General features: G+C 36.9%; 3 protein-coding genes across 4 annotated transcripts; 1 reads left to right on the top strand and 2 right to left on the bottom strand.

Moving 5' to 3' along the window:
• Positions 1-104: 104 nt before the first annotated feature.
• LOC103503613 (serine/threonine-protein kinase Aurora-1) lies at positions 105-2860 on the top strand. Its single transcript, XM_008467859.3, has 9 exons — positions 105-268; positions 689-808; positions 1229-1375; positions 1489-1584; positions 1805-1900; positions 1992-2088; positions 2202-2319; positions 2410-2482; positions 2586-2860. Exons 1-9 carry the CDS (start codon positions 233-235, stop codon positions 2685-2687), a joined length of 885 nt encoding a protein of 294 aa, XP_008466081.1. The 5' UTR covers positions 105-232; the 3' UTR covers positions 2688-2860.
• A 281-nt stretch (positions 2861-3141) lies between these two features.
• LOC103503614 (pentatricopeptide repeat-containing protein At5g48910-like) lies at positions 3142-5300 on the bottom strand. Of its 2 annotated transcripts, XM_051083544.1 has the most exons (2): positions 4724-5300; positions 3142-4641 (listed from the first exon to the last, which is right to left on the bottom strand). In XM_051083544.1, exon 2 carries the CDS (start codon positions 4622-4624, stop codon positions 3254-3256), a length of 1371 nt encoding a protein of 456 aa, XP_050939501.1. In that variant the 5' UTR covers positions 4625-4641; positions 4724-5300; the 3' UTR covers positions 3142-3253. The 2 variants fall into 2 exon arrangements, with proteins under 2 accessions (XP_050939501.1, XP_016903603.2); XM_017048114.2 differs by having other exon boundaries at positions 3142-5299.
• Positions 5301-6135: 835 nt separating this feature from the next.
• LOC103503611 (endoribonuclease YBEY, chloroplastic) lies at positions 6136-14881 on the bottom strand. The gene is made up of 12 exons (XM_008467858.3): positions 14409-14881; positions 11783-12034; positions 11609-11704; positions 10729-10906; positions 10351-10419; positions 10178-10278; positions 9895-9987; positions 9046-9117; positions 8603-8722; positions 7637-7687; positions 7341-7529; positions 6136-6571 (listed from the first exon to the last, which is right to left on the bottom strand). The coding sequence occupies exons 1-12, from the start codon at positions 14796-14798 to the stop codon at positions 6404-6406; spliced, it is 1779 nt and encodes a 592-aa protein (XP_008466080.2). The 5' UTR covers positions 14799-14881; the 3' UTR covers positions 6136-6403.
• Between the last annotated feature and the right edge of the window lie 511 nt (positions 14882-15392).

Genomic DNA, 15392 nt, shown 5'->3' with positions numbered 1-15392 from the left:
AGTTATGTTTGTACAACACATTAATTTCTAAATTTTTTTGAAATTTTTTAACTGAGCGGCATGTGCCACGTGTCAGCAAATTAGAATTCGACCGTTGCTGGGGTTCAATACCTTTTTCTTACACCCCCAATTCGCATAATCCCTCGTCTTCCCCGTCTCTCTTTCTGTCGTCTCTTCTCGCCATTCCCTCTGCTTCTTCTTCTCTCTTCTCCTCTCTTTTCTTCTCTCTCACATGGCGATTGCTGCGGAGAACCAGCCCCAGGAGAAGGTAAATCGATGGAAATGTGTTATAGCATGGTTTCCGATTGTGGTTTTTGTGGTTTCACGTTCGTTTGTTCCAAGATTAGGGTTGAATCCTTCAATTCGTTGCTCTTTCTCTCTTCTTTACTACAATTCTTTTAGATTTTACGATGAATTTTGAGGTTTCTGATGTCCTTCTAAACACGATTACACCTTCGCTTCTAAATTCTTGTAGTCTCTTTGATATCGTGGTAGAAATGGAATATTTAGGATGTCTTCTGGGTTTTAGTTTCGTTTTGATGGAATTCGTCGGTTTTTTTTTTTTTTTTACAAACACGGACCGTTGATTTTTAATCTTTTGAGCTTGTAAATTGAATAATTAGGGTTTCAAATTAATTTTGGTTAGTTGACTGTTTTTTAATGTTTTTTTTTAAATTTTTTTTTATAGATTACCACTACGGAGGCCTCTGCTGTCGAAAAGAGAAGATGGACGCTTAATGACTTTGATATCGGGAAGCCTCTCGGAAGAGGGAAGTTTGGTCATGTCTATCTGGCTAGAGAGAAGAAGGTTCGTTTTACTCTCTTAACTTTATTTCTCCTGTTAAAAACTTGGAATCGAAAGATATTAAGATTCAGAATAATTATTGTTTTATCCGTTTTGTATTCTTATTTTTAGATCTGAGAAGATTATAAAATTGTTCTCTAGCATTTTAGGGTTTTTAAAAAGTAGCTTTCAACTTTTCAGCAAGTATTTTGGTCTTGTTCTTCTGTTTTCTGGTTCCTAACCTGTAATGTTCACCTGAAAGTCATGTTCCATCAGCAAATCAGACTCTAAATAAGTTTGTAAAATCTTATTGGCTTCGAAATTTATTATCCTGAGAAGACCATTTGTCTTGGTTGCTAGTGTTACAGAATTTTATTTCGGTTGCACCATTCTTTTACTTCTCATAATTTAATAGTGTTTACTTGATTTCCGTATCTCAAACAGAGTAATCACATTGTGGCTCTAAAAGTTCTATTCAAGAGCCAGTTACAACAGTCGCAGGTTGAACACCAGCTTCGTCGGGAAGTTGAAATACAGAGTCATCTTAGACACTCCAACATTCTGCGCCTTTATGGATATTTCTACGATCAAGTATTTTATATTTTCCCTGGAAGTTTCTGAAATAAATCAAGTAATTAAAAATGTAAACTGAAGCACACAGCCACTGATCTTCCTCTTCTTAAATGTTGTTGTTGTTGTTGCAGAAACGGATTTATTTGGTATTGGAATATGCACCCAGAGGTGAGCTTTACAAGGAACTACAGAAGTGCAAATACTTCAGTGAGAGACGTGCTGCTACTGTAAGTTCCCCCCTCTATGCCCTGGTTTTGGTTCCATCTAAATAGAGGTTTTTCTTTTAATTTTGAGTAAAGTAGGTTTCCAATCTCAAGATTGTGTATTGATATTACATTTGGATATGTCCTTTTCCATTGGGGAGGTCAACCTCTTTCAAATAGCAAGTAATTTTGTGATGTTAATATTGAGATTACATTCTATAGTGACGTTTTAAATTTCTGACAGTACGTCGCGTCATTGGCTCGGGCACTCATATACTGTCATGGAAAACATGTAATCCACAGAGACATCAAACCAGAAAATCTTCTAATTGGTGCCCAGGTATATACTGGCTTCATTAAATCTCAGATTCTCAGTCCTTGACGTTAGATTCTCTCTTTGGGACCAAGTAAATGAGGCTTTCCTGTCACAGGGTGAACTTAAGATAGCTGACTTTGGATGGTCAGTGCACACGTTCAATCGTAGGCGGACTATGTGTGGAACACTGGATTATCTGCCTCCAGAAATGGGTATGTATATTGAAACCGGACATACAATTGTTTTCTATCAGTAGAGCGAGTAAAATTTTAAAATGGAAGCTAAAAGAGAATTAGTAATTCCAAATTATGTTTACTTTTGACAGTGGAGAGTGTGGAACACGATGCAAGTGTGGATATCTGGAGCCTTGGTGTATTATGCTATGAGTTTCTCTATGGAGTACCTCCATTTGAGGCCAAGGAACACTCAGACACATACAGGAGGTAGATTCAATTGAACCTTCGCAATATGATCTCTTAAAATTTCATCTCTTCATTGTTTGATATATTTTAAATGGAACACCGTTCGTGCAGAATTGTGCAAGTAGATTTGAAGTTTCCTCAAAGACCAATAATATCTTCAACTGCAAAGGATCTTATCAGTCAGGTATTGTTGTGTTAATCCTTGCATATAACCGATTCAATATACTCGATATCTTTGTGTCATATCTAGTGAACAAACGTTTTTGCTTTTATTCGTTTCGGTGTAGATGCTTGTCAAGGATTGTTCTCAACGGTTGCCGCTACACAAAGTTCTCGAACACCCTTGGATTGTCCAAAATGCAGAGCCCTCTGGTGTATATAAGAGTTGACCTGCGTTGAATAATAATATATCTTTTGGTACAAAGCTTCAAAAATGATCTCCATTACTTTGTAGCGTGTCAGTGTCATCTAAACTGCTTTCTGTGAGAGGATTGTAACCAATTACTAATCGATATTCGATTCGATAATATATCCATTCAATTTTCTTTGCTCTTCAACATAATATTAACATTGTTATGGACAAACAACCTACAATCGCTGTGTTCTTTGAACACAATTAGATGAGCTTTTTTTCATCTACTATTGTATTTTTCTTGAAGAGAAAGAAAGGGATAAAAGGGGAAGCCCCGTTTCCAAGTCTTGCATGGGAGAAACGATTTTAGTTCACGTTGAAGTGCAGTATATTTTATGGATTTTCTTAATATTTCTTGACATCTAAATATTGTAGAGTATGAAGAGTTGTCCCATAGAATTAGTTCATGTTACGAAGGGGGTAAAAAAAAGTGAACTAATAAAAGTTTTTTGCTTTCTTTTCTCTTCTCCTACTTTGAGAATGAATTGAAGAGGACATCAATGTAGCAATACAGTGATTACACTCTTTAACTGGAGCTCCACACTACCAGTAATCATTACAAGAACATTTCCCATCTTTAAAATGATGAAAACGACTCCTATCTCGCACTACAATCTCTCGTTCAACGATCTTCGAGATTATTTTTATGGCATCGTGACAGTCGTTGCAAACTCTCAAGTTTTTAACTATTCTGATTGTAGTTCCTTCACTTGTATGGATAAGCCCAAATGCAAGGGCGAGCTTCTCGCTATGAGTAGAAAGTGCATCCTCCTTCTCTTCTTCATCTATATTATGAATCACAAGATCCGTCTTTGGTTTATATCCTGCCACTTTCATCTTCCAATTCAATTCTCTAATCATTGAATATATTCTTAGAGATTGAGGATGAGTCGAATCCCCCATGAAAAATTCATATACTGAGTTGTTGATCTCAATCCAACTGCACCCCGGTGTCTTCATCGACTTGTTGTCTCGCATTCGCAACCTACAATTAGCTGCATCGTCCAGCCTGCCCATGGAAGCATAAACATTAGCTAGATAAACAAGACTTCCAGAATGGTTGGAGTCTAGTTCAAGTATACGCCAAACAACGCGTTCTCCTCGTACTGCATCTTTGTATATCCGACAACCACCAAGCAGTGCACCCCAAACTATTACATTAGGTTGCATAGGCATGGAGTTAATCAATGACTCTGCTTGATCGAGACGCCCTGCACGGCTAAGAAGATCAATGACACACCCATAATGCTCGATCTTAGGAGTTATACCATAGACTTGAGCCATCATGTCAAAATACTCCAGCCCCTTGTCAACCAATCCAGCATGAGTGCAGGCTGTTAATAAGCCCATAAAGGAAATGTCATTTGGCTCTAAACCATCTTCAATCATTTCAGCAAAGAAGTTGAATGCTTCATTTGCATATCCATACATGGCCAACCCCATGATTATTATACTCCATGAGATTACATCTCTCTCCTGCATTTCATGAAACACTCCCTTAGCCTCCAATATGCATCCACACTTTGCATACATGTCTGCCAATGCATTCCCTAAAAACAGGCCTACCTCTATCTTGTTTCGTCTTATAAACTTATGAATCCACTTTCCTAGATCAAGTGCGCCAAGATGTGCACAAGCTGAGAGCACGCTAACAAGCGTAACATCGTTCGGCGCTAATCCACCTTCATGCTGCATTTGCGTGAACAACTCAATAGCATCTGCATACTTCTCATTCTGAGCATATCCAGCAATCATCGCGTTCCAAGAAACCACATTCCTTATTGGCATATTCTCAAACAGCTGGCGTGCTTCTTCTAAATTCCCCGTCCTTGCATACCCACTGATCATTGTCGACCAGGAAACCAAGTTTTTCTCCATCATCCCATCAAATACCATCCGAGCTTTGTCCACCATCCCACTAAAACAATATCCTGAAATCAAAGTGTTCCATGAAACGACATCTCTCACAACCATTTCATCAAACAGCTTCTGGGCAATACAATTACAACCCACCTTAAAATACAAATCCACAAGTGAATTCCTAACAAACAAGTTTGATTCACAACCATATTTGGTTACAAAACAATGAACTTTTTGGCCTTCGAGCACTTGGGCAAGGCCAGCGCAGGCCTTGAGCACAGAAGTGAAGGTGTACTCATCTGGGTTTGGAGCATTAGGCAAAACCAACTGGTTATTGAAGTAAGAAATCGTAGTGTGCCAAGCATTGTGTTGAGAAAAGGCTTTGAGAAGAGCATTGTAGGCAAAGATATTTGGAGAAGATAGAAAGTGATTGAAGATAAGAACAGAATGGCGGAGGTTGCCATGGGAGGAAGAAACGCCGATGAACTTGACGGCAATGAGATTGGGATCGATGGAAGGAATTGGGGAAGCAATGATTTGGGCTTGGATTTCGAAAAGCTGACGCATTGAAAGCTGGGCGGCACATCGTAGAAGAAGGTGGATGGTTTTGCGGTGGTTGTAATCGTGAAGAACAGCCAGGGTGGATCACAAGAATTGGCGACAACATTGAGACATCTCCTAAATTCCTAAATACTGAGTCTCCACTTTCCTCGAGAAATTTGATCTTTGACTCACTTTTTACGATATCAGAAATCTAACTTTTTGCTTATATCTCATCATTCAAATTTACAAAATTATCCTCTTCCTTCATTTTCTTCCTTTCACATGTTTTTTCCCTTCTTCTTCATTTGTGCTTCTCTTTCCTTGTGTGTCTTTTTTTCTTCGCCATGTACTTAGCTCCGGTGACCTCTCTCTTTGTTCGGTTTAGGAGATGAGTATGATAGATCGAAAAACTAAGTCCACCAGCTAAACTAAAGTCTATCGGTTGAGACCGATTTTTAATAGTTTTAAATTGAGAATTTAAAAAGAAAAAGTATTTTTAGTTGTTAAACGACATAACCGATCTGGAAAAAAATCGACCAACTGATCTTTACTCATCGATGCTGAGGTCGGTTCTTCTCTTCCTCTAATTTCATTTTTCCCCTCCAAAACCTCAAGTTCCTCTAAACATGAGACATATTCATCTTCATTCTCTTGCCCTAATATTTCTTTTTCTATTTATTTAGAATGAATGGATAGATTTTCTTGTTTTTGTTTTAGTAATTTTAAATGAAATTTTATTGAAAAATAAGTATAAAACAAGTTTTAATTTGATTCATTAAATTCATTTAGTGAATAAGTCTAAAATTACTAGTTTTGTGAGTCTTGAATTTAAATTTTAAATTGATATAATTAATGGTTTAGAGTTTTAATTGAAAATTTTGTTTTCCTAATGTATTTCATGTGATTCACTAAGGTAGTTATGAGCTAGATTTTGAGAAGGGATATCTAAAATTCAACTACTAATTAAAAATTAATCCTAAATCAATTTCCACATACTAATCTCCAAGCAAGAGAACATAATATTTAGCCAACTCTTGAGTCTTGATTGACCTTTAAAAAGTGTGGGATTATTAATAATTCAACACATTGACATTTTGTGTATAAATATTTAAAACTTTTTTAAAAAACTATGCTGATAACTTCAATAGTTCCTACGAAATGGCAAAAAATCTTCTCTCTCTTAGTTTTTTCTTCATCGAGGGAGAGATAATAAGAATGTATTGATGTCAAAATTTGCATCTTTCAATAAATAATTGACTGCACCAGAAGCTCTTAAAGTATCAATTGTCTCTAGAATGCATATCGGTATATGACCTCCGCAACACCATCTTCGTCGTTACTAGGACCAATTAAGTTAGCAACAGCTTTTGTTTTCTCTGATCCATTACTCAAAGCAATCCCAAGAGATGCCAACTCGAGCATCTCAATGTCGTTTTCCCCATCTCCAATAGCCATTACCTACACAATTAAATCAGGTTAGGGTGTAAAGCACTTTGAATCAAGTATTGTAAAACGTGCATCGTAAGAACTCATTTTAAACATAGCAACGTGTACCAGAACGATTTAGGATCATGAGTTAGTATCTGGCACGAAAAACATGTTTTGTATCATGCCACTTTTTTCATCTTCGTTCAATAAAAAGTTGAACTTTCATTGAAAAGAAACGAAAGAATAGAAGGATATGCACAAAGAAAACCCATAGAAAGGGGGCAAACTATAAAAGGTCTTCGAAGCAGTGCACTATTTGGTTGAAGTAAACGATAGATGATGTCGCTATGAGTAGGGATTTAGCAGGTGTGTAGAAATTAATTTGTTAAAAGAGAGATTCATAACTATCCAATAGTCTAAAACTTGCATTTCCTTTTCCTGATTCTCTATTATAAAGCACCACTCTTTGACTATACCAATGGTCATACCATAGAATCAGAGACCTATCACCTAAACGGTTAAACCTATATTATAGGGCTGGACTTCAAGACTCTTAGGGTTCATCTGTTTCATAGGTTTATGAAGCTTGAATTGGTGTAGAATAGGGTTAGGACGCTTAAATATACATAACAATTTGTTTGGTTAATTTGTGTTTGTGCGATTTATAAATGTTAAACGTTTTAGAACCTTTTAAGTTTAAACAATGTGTTTATGTGAAGCACATGATTAGCAAACTTTTAGTAATATCATAGCAAATATAAGCACGAATTGCCTAGCTCGGGGTACAACTTTAGCCTACCTCCTCAGCAGAAACTCCCAAATGATCGAGCAGCATTTTTACTCCACTACCTTTTGAGGTTCCACGGGGGACAATCTCAAGCATATCTGGTACAGCTTGAACAACTGAAGCGTGTTCCCCTGCAGCTTCTGACCAGTATGGTCGTAGGATGCGTGAAACTCCCTCGGCAGTGTCCAAGAAAAGAATTTTCTGTACGAGTAACGGGTGTTAATATTTTGATAGAAAACATTATTTCATGCTGAACCATTCCTCAATTCTTTACAATAAGAGGAAGGCATTGTCAGCCGATAGCTTACCTGTATTTCAGCTGCAGCCAAAAGATTCTCAACCGAAGACATGACCTCTGCCTGTAAATATTTAATCAAGTTACACTCATGAACAGGACAATTGCAAGGCAAATATTCCAATGATATTTAAATTGAGCTTGAAATGGAGGGAGGGGTCAAGCATTGCCCTCTTTATAATAACAAATCAGTTCAGGCAGATATTACACAATGACAGCCATCATAGCTCTTGACCTATGAAAACAGGTTTAACAAGGACTAGGTCTACAATCACTAACTATGCTCATAACTGAAAAGTCTAGCTTTTCAACATTAAATCCAATTGGCTAAGGACCCATTTGGTAATCAATTTGTTTTTTGTTTTTCTTTTTTGAAAATTAAGTCTATTTTATCTCAATTTCTCACAATAATCTGCATCTTTCTTCTAAGAGTTGAATTCTTTACCAAATAAGTACTAATAATAATCACAACAATAACAATAATAAAAAATTGCGTTTTTAGAAACTACTGTAGTTAGTTTTCAGAACTTAGCATGGTTTCTTAAAACATTGGTAATATATAACAAAGCAAAAAATTTGAAAGTTAAAAGGGGTGTTTATGAGCTTAATCTTTAAAGACCAAAAACAAAAACCAAACCGAGCCTAACATTTCTCGTTCATGGTAGTTAGCTATGTGAACTCACCTTTACAAATACAAATCCTTAAATCACCGATTGCCCAAAAGCTTAAGCTGATGGGTTAAGGCAAATTTAATACTATATCATTGAACAATTGTCCTCACTTATGGTTTGATATAGGTATAAGACCCAACAAGTGGAAATTAATTTTAATTGGAGAGGAAATAAAATTGCAAAGGCTTGAACACATTTCACAGAACCTCTCTGGACCATTTGGTCTACACTATCTTAAATCATTCAACACGAATGCTCATTTACTGCATAACAAGACTCAGAACCATGACAAAAATATGTTAAACTACCTTGGGCTCATGGTATACAGTGTGCAATGCATCAGCAAGTGGATGATCAAATAGAGTTAAGCAACGACCTTCACCAAATGCAATCAGAGGAACTTTCTTCTCTAAGGAATAAAGGCATGCCTGCATTTCAAAGAACAGGAAATTAGATATCTGTAACAAGCTTCTTGAGTTAAGAAGCCATTAGTTTATTAAGTTTGTTGGAAACTTGTTCATAAATTATCATTATTTTATGTGATTCTTACAGTTCTTAATTTCAAACCACACTTAGAAAAAAGATTTGATGGCTGAATCATTTTCTCTGGCAAGCATCGTTAGATGGATACAACTGAAAAATCTTTTGTACTTGCACGGCTTTAATCCCCAAGACTTATCTTAGAAAAAATTTACTTAATCATCACTCAAAACCGCGGAGTAGTACATATAGCAAACAGCAAGAGACATACCCCTCTGCAGACATCTTGGTCTAAGTTCCGCCTATAAATTTCTTTGCCTTGTCTACCATATACGAGTAGTCCCTAAAACCAAGGAAGGAAACATAACATATAATGGATAAAATAACGTTGAACAGAAAATAAAAATAAACTGAAAGGTAGAGATATAAGCGAAATAATCTGAAGTCATGTTTGCAAGAGGTATAAAATCAAGGAAATCTTGGTTTCTTATCAGGAGTGCGTCAATGCATATTTGTATATTTTATCAGGGATATAAAATTGAGGTTTGTATAACATAAATCGATAAGAAGTTAGTAAGCTTCTCTGAATTGGTTGAAAAACCAAGCCTTCATCAAGAAAAATGAAAGAATCTACAAGGGGATAGAAAAAACACCACCATCAAAAAGTGGAGGATGGGAAGCCCACAACATGGCATTAAATCTAGCAATATCCCACACCACGACTGTGGATATCTTCATACTCCTAAAGACCCTTCTATTCCTCTTAAGGCCTACAACCCAGTGCACAACAATAATACAAGCATAAGGACTCTTCCTTTATCCCACAAGGGAAGACTCAAGAGAACCTCCTCAATCAGAGAACCACCACCTTTGTTACAAACCCACTAATCCTGAAGCATACTCAGAAACAATCCCAGATAGGAAAAACTGCCAATATCCCAACATATCATCCAGATCCTCCATAGCTTGATAACATATACATTGCCAATTACAAGACATAAAGCACCTCAGGTAAATTGGTTATTTCAAACATATGATTATAATTTATAAGGAGCTCTGTATCCTCAACTTTAAAAAGTTACACGAAGAAGGATGAAAAAGAAAGAGTGAAAATTGAAACCTGTAAGAAAACTCCAGGAGAAAATTCAGACACGGCACCATCTTTTCCAGCTAAACCTGCCTTCTCCAAAATGCTAATTACTGCTGGGCGAGCCTACTCCATGTATTAAATCTAACCATTATTCCTTAAAATTTTTGTGAAGATAAAGCAATAGCAGACGAAAGCTACAAGAAATGTACATACAAAAACACCCAAATATTCAGTGAAGGGTTACAGAAATGGGAAAACCAGTTGGAAAACAAGCTTAAGGTCAATATCCTGACAATGAAGCAGACTCCCCTACCTTTCCAGTGGCTATAACAACTTTCACACCCCTTGACAAGACCTCCTTCAGAGCCCTGACAGTTGTTGGAGTAATTTGACTTTTACTATTGAGCAATGTACCTACACAAATAATAAAATTAATACAAGTTGAAAGCACGAGTTGTGGAAAATACACCTCAAGAGGGCTCTTACCATCCATATCACAAAAAATGTAGCTGAACCTTGGGCGATAAAATCGAAGACTGCCTTCTTTTTTCCTGTCTTTAACATGTCAATAGTAAGAATATACAGAAAGAGAACATGGTCTTACAATAGAACAGTAATAAATGTACGGAACATATAAAGCTTATTATGAACAAAGGAACTTAGATATTGGTCCAAAGGAATTTTGATATTGGTCTTGTTCTTTTCGATTGGAGCCTTTTTTCTGTTCTTGGGGGGCTTTTTTGGTTTGCTCTGTATTCTTATATTGCTTTCAATGACAATTTGATTTTTTTACCAGAAAATAGTAATCACAAAGGAATTTTGATGCCATCATTAGTAGAACGATAATGACTACTACATATTTACCATCTGAAACAACTGCAGCTGAGTTCGAATTGGTTTCAGCATCAATTGCACTCTGAATTAGCCCTTTCCCTCTCCATTCTAAACTCTTCAAAAGTAGTTCCTCCTCCTTCTCCATTTCTTCTTCAGCCTCTTCACTAATCTCATGATCAAATCCCAGCAGATGCAACAATCCATGCACCTATAGAAACCCCCATACAATAATGAATTTCCTTTGCTTAGTTGAAGTTTTTGGAGTAAAAATTTCTGAGCTAAAGAAGAAAATAGATAGTTGCTTCAGTTTGGTTGCCTTTCACTTAGTCTATGGTGTTGTTCTTTCAACTCAGTTATAGACATAATTTTGTACCGATTGTTTTTCTTTTCTTTCACATAATTTTGCATTCCTAAATCAAACAAAAAGTAAACAAGTAAATCATTCAAGTTTCCATTTCTAGGAAATAGATCCTTTGACATTCTAATTCCCATTGCCTTGGAAAACAGTACTTATGGAAAGCCTAGTGTTGGTTAGCATGAGATACCTAGATTTCGAATACACATTAATGAGTTTCAAATGCTTAAAAATGGAGGATGTAGTTTTAGAAATCTGCTAATAATTGTGATATTGTACCTATTAATATAGGTTGCATTGGAATGTGAAGCTTGGGAATGAAATGTTTGTGTATAGGTCGTGCAAGAAAGTTCAATTGTGAAACCAAATCTCATGAACCCGCCATGCCTGGATACTAACTTCCCTCATCATTTTACACTCCCATAAAGGCAGGTATGCTTTGAAGGTAGGTATGCTACGTGAGTAGTAGCAATGATACTAGTTCTCAAACATAAGATGTAGGGGCAAAATTCTTAGGCTTTTTCTTTAAACAAAAAAGGCAATCAAGTAACGAACCAGGAGTATCCGAATTTCATCAAGGAGTGTGTGCCCCCTTTCCTCCGACTGCCTTGCAGCAGTCTCAACAGAAATGACAATATCACCTAACATAAGCTGAAGATACAAAAATCAGTCAACCATTTATCATTCTCAAATACATTTTTCTATTCTAATTTCTACTCAAATGCTTACAATTGGAAGCTTCAATTCCGGGACATGCTGTGACATGGACAGGACATCAGTGGCATGATCCTCATCCCTCCATTCTTTGTTAAGTTTACGAATAAAATCGTCATTACAAAGTAGTACGGACAACTCGACACTATCAAATAAACCAACATCATCTATTGAACTATATCGAGTTTTGTATTCTGAATCCTTTAAATTGTTGAGAGCAAACTTCAGAGCCTTAGGAACATTCAAACGAAGCATTTCTGCAATACTCTGAAGCATTAAGAAAAGGATAACTGTAAGCATTGAATAATCAATAACAAATGAACCATCCATGAATGCAGAAGAGATAAAACATGAAAATGCATTCTATTCCTAATTCTTGAAATAGTTTCCTAGATTCAAGTTGTTAAAGCATAAATTTCTCAAATATCATCCTAACGTCCAAGCATCCGTAGTCAAGAACTAGAAATTTTTTAATCACGTGTGTGACAGACGAAGTTATAGCCATCCTAAATTCATTTGGGGCATTGCGTGTTAGGGAGGTGGGATAAGCTGTGTTCTGCTTTAAGCGTTGGAAGAAGATGATGACACTAAACTAGAATCCATAGCTTAACTGCTTTCTCTATCTCATTTCTCAAGATTAAAAAAAAAAAAGAATAACTCCAATATTTTTTTATAGAAACAACTTTCATTGAGAAAGAATGACAGAATACAAGGGAATACAAAAAAATCAGCCACCAAAGCACCCCGTCTATAAAAAGGCATTCCAACTAATTAAAATGTTACCCAATCATTCTTCTCCCCTCAAACACCCCAAATCACGGCACACACCCCAGCAGGCCACAAAAAACACCCTTTCTCTCAGAAGGGCAGATGGAGGAGGAACTCCTCGATCGTTGCATGAAGACTCCTTTGGCTAGCAAAGCTAACCAAACTCCTGCAGAAAAGAGTTCCACACAGCATGCACATACTGGCAATCCCAAAAAAGACAATCAAGGTCTTCCTCTACCTTCCGATAAAGAAAACAACAAAAAGGCCCAACAAGCAGAGTCCTCTTAACAAGCCTATCAACAGTGTTAACCAATCCAAGTAAGACTTGCAAAATGAAGAACCTAACTTTCTTAGGAACCTTAATCTTCGAGACCACATAGAAAACAGATACCCTAGAGGAGGGGGGATCCAACAATAAACTGAACAAGGATTTACACGTAAAGCCTTGACTCAAATTAGGACTCTAGACATGAACATCCCTTCTCCCCTTCCTCAAAGAAAGAAAGAGAGGCAACCTTCGTCATTTTCCTATTGGCAAATTGCAACGGTATCCAAAGGAGGACACAAAATTCTCAGAGCCGACCAAAAGATCTGAGATCATGTGGTTTTTAAAAGAGGATAAGTGATAAAGACACATAAACAAAGAACAAAGGGACCTTTCTCCCACCCAATTGTCCTCCCAAAAATACGTGTCCTTACCATCCCCACAATGCAACAAGTGAAACGAGAGAAAGCCGGGAGCTCAAAAGAAAAATCTTTCCAAGAGTTTTGGTATGTGTCTTTAACCCCTTTCTCCATCCATTCAAAAGGATGGGTGTCATGCTTACTCACAATTATTTGATACTAAAGTTTCAAGTTCAAAAGGAAAGCGCCAAAGCCACTTGGCCAACAAAACTCTGTTGCAAATTCTTAGTTTACCAATCTCTAAACATCCCTTGACTCACAGGACGCCCCACCGCCTCCAAACTAACCAGATGAGATCTAGGTCCTTCATCCACCCCATCCCACCAAAAATCTCTCACATACATCTCAATTCTCTAAACCAAGCTATGGCCCTAAAAAAGGAAGTATAATACACAGGGATGCCACTCAGCATAGACCTAATCAGGGTTAGTCTACCAGCTTTTGAAAAGAACCCTTTCTTCCACACCACCCGTCTCTTACGGATCTTTTCACAAATAGGATCCCAAAAACTCAAAGCTCTTGGTTTCCACCCAAAGGAAACCCAAGGAAAACTCCAATATGATTACCAGGTTATTGCATATACAAAATTAAGTATAGGAGTATAAGGAATGCGTCAACTAGCAAGTCCTCCTAGTAGTAATGTGCTGCTCGTTTTCTTGAGTCTAAACAAAAGGAAAGTGGACATTCAAACTCGAAACATTTATAAAAAGGATTTGACATCTTCATCAATTGAACTATGCTCGGTTTGGCTTAGTGCTACCATTGTTAAGTAACTTAGCTTAAAGACCACATCCAATGCTCATAGATCATATGACAACAATGTTATTGAAAATTAGTTTCCCCTATAGACTCCTAGACAAATATTAGGATAAATGCACTTCTTTTATATATATATACATTTTATGATTTTATATATGGCATTAATGAGGAAATGAATATTATTTTGTTTGTGAGTATAACTAAAGGGGTATGGGAATTTGAACCTCTAACCCTCAAGAAGAAAGCACATGCCCATTACAATAGAGTCATACTTGACATACCATGCACAGTCGCAACATAAAATGCAACAGGATTGCCCAAAACACACATTCTTGATCCCTCATTAATTCTCAACCAACAACCAAAAAGAAAAGAAAAGAAAAAAAAAAAAAAGGATAAATGTGTGAAATGAAAGTGAAGAAAGGGATACCAAAATTTCTGGGTCGTCCGGCAACTCCTCTTCAATACAGATACTGACATTGAGCTCTAATTCCTTAATCTTACGCTTTGGGACTCGTCTCCTCACCTTTCGATACTCTCTTTGTCCACAAAAAATCCTTCCACAAGGCGCCTGTACCTTATTGTATGAACCCGATAAAGCGTAGAAATTTCGAACAAATAGTGAAAAATTTATTTTGGCCGAAATACGGTCGTAACCATTCGTTTGACAAACAGAAACCAAGTGCGAAGAAGAAGATCGCCATGAAGTGGAAGTTTTACAGTTGGGATATAAAGGAAGATGGAGAGCTAGCGCCATGTGAATCCCAGAGGGAAATGGAAGGTGGGAGGCGCGAAGAAGAGGGGAAGCTCGGAGAAGCATGGAAGCTTCTTCTTCCTATTGCTTGCTTTTGTTTGTGAGAATGGTTGGTTGAAGGATTTGATTGCGCCCAAAGCCTTAGAACCTTGAAGACGGGAAGTTATAAATCAGGTTTTTCCTTTTCTTTTGATTTTTATCCCTGTTTTGTCTTTTTCATTTAAATAACCCCCCACAACCACAAGGCTATTTTTTTGGAATTTTGTCTCTGATGCTGGTAAATTGACACTACTACCCTTTGTTTCATGTTTGTGTTCTTTAGATTCCAATCTTCACCTTCAGAATGCTTATTTACGAGAGAGATCGTCAATGATCATTCCTTGCAAACATGAATTGCTAATGATGCAACAAGTCCAACATCAATCTCCTTAGATGTGTCGATTTTAGGCTAATGTGTCCATAATAACTAGAATGCATATCTCATATCTGTAAACTAGCCATTTGCCTTGGATCTTCATAGTTGAAAAGCTGATGTGTAGGAGCACACTTCTTTTTCTTTTTCCCTTTCCTAGACTAGTAGAGGTCATGTGGTTCCTCCTAGTCCTTTTCGTTGTGCTTTGACCTGGAACAATAAAAGCTAGGAACTTTTTTTCTCATATA

The sequence above is a fragment of the Cucumis melo genome, chromosome 4, assembly GCF_025177605.1.
Source record: "Cucumis melo cultivar AY chromosome 4, USDA_Cmelo_AY_1.0, whole genome shotgun sequence".
Classification (NCBI taxonomy): Eukaryota; Viridiplantae; Streptophyta; class Magnoliopsida; order Cucurbitales; family Cucurbitaceae; genus Cucumis; species Cucumis melo.
Note: the sequence above shows the minus strand (reverse complement) of the source record. Positions and strands in the feature narration are given on the sequence as shown.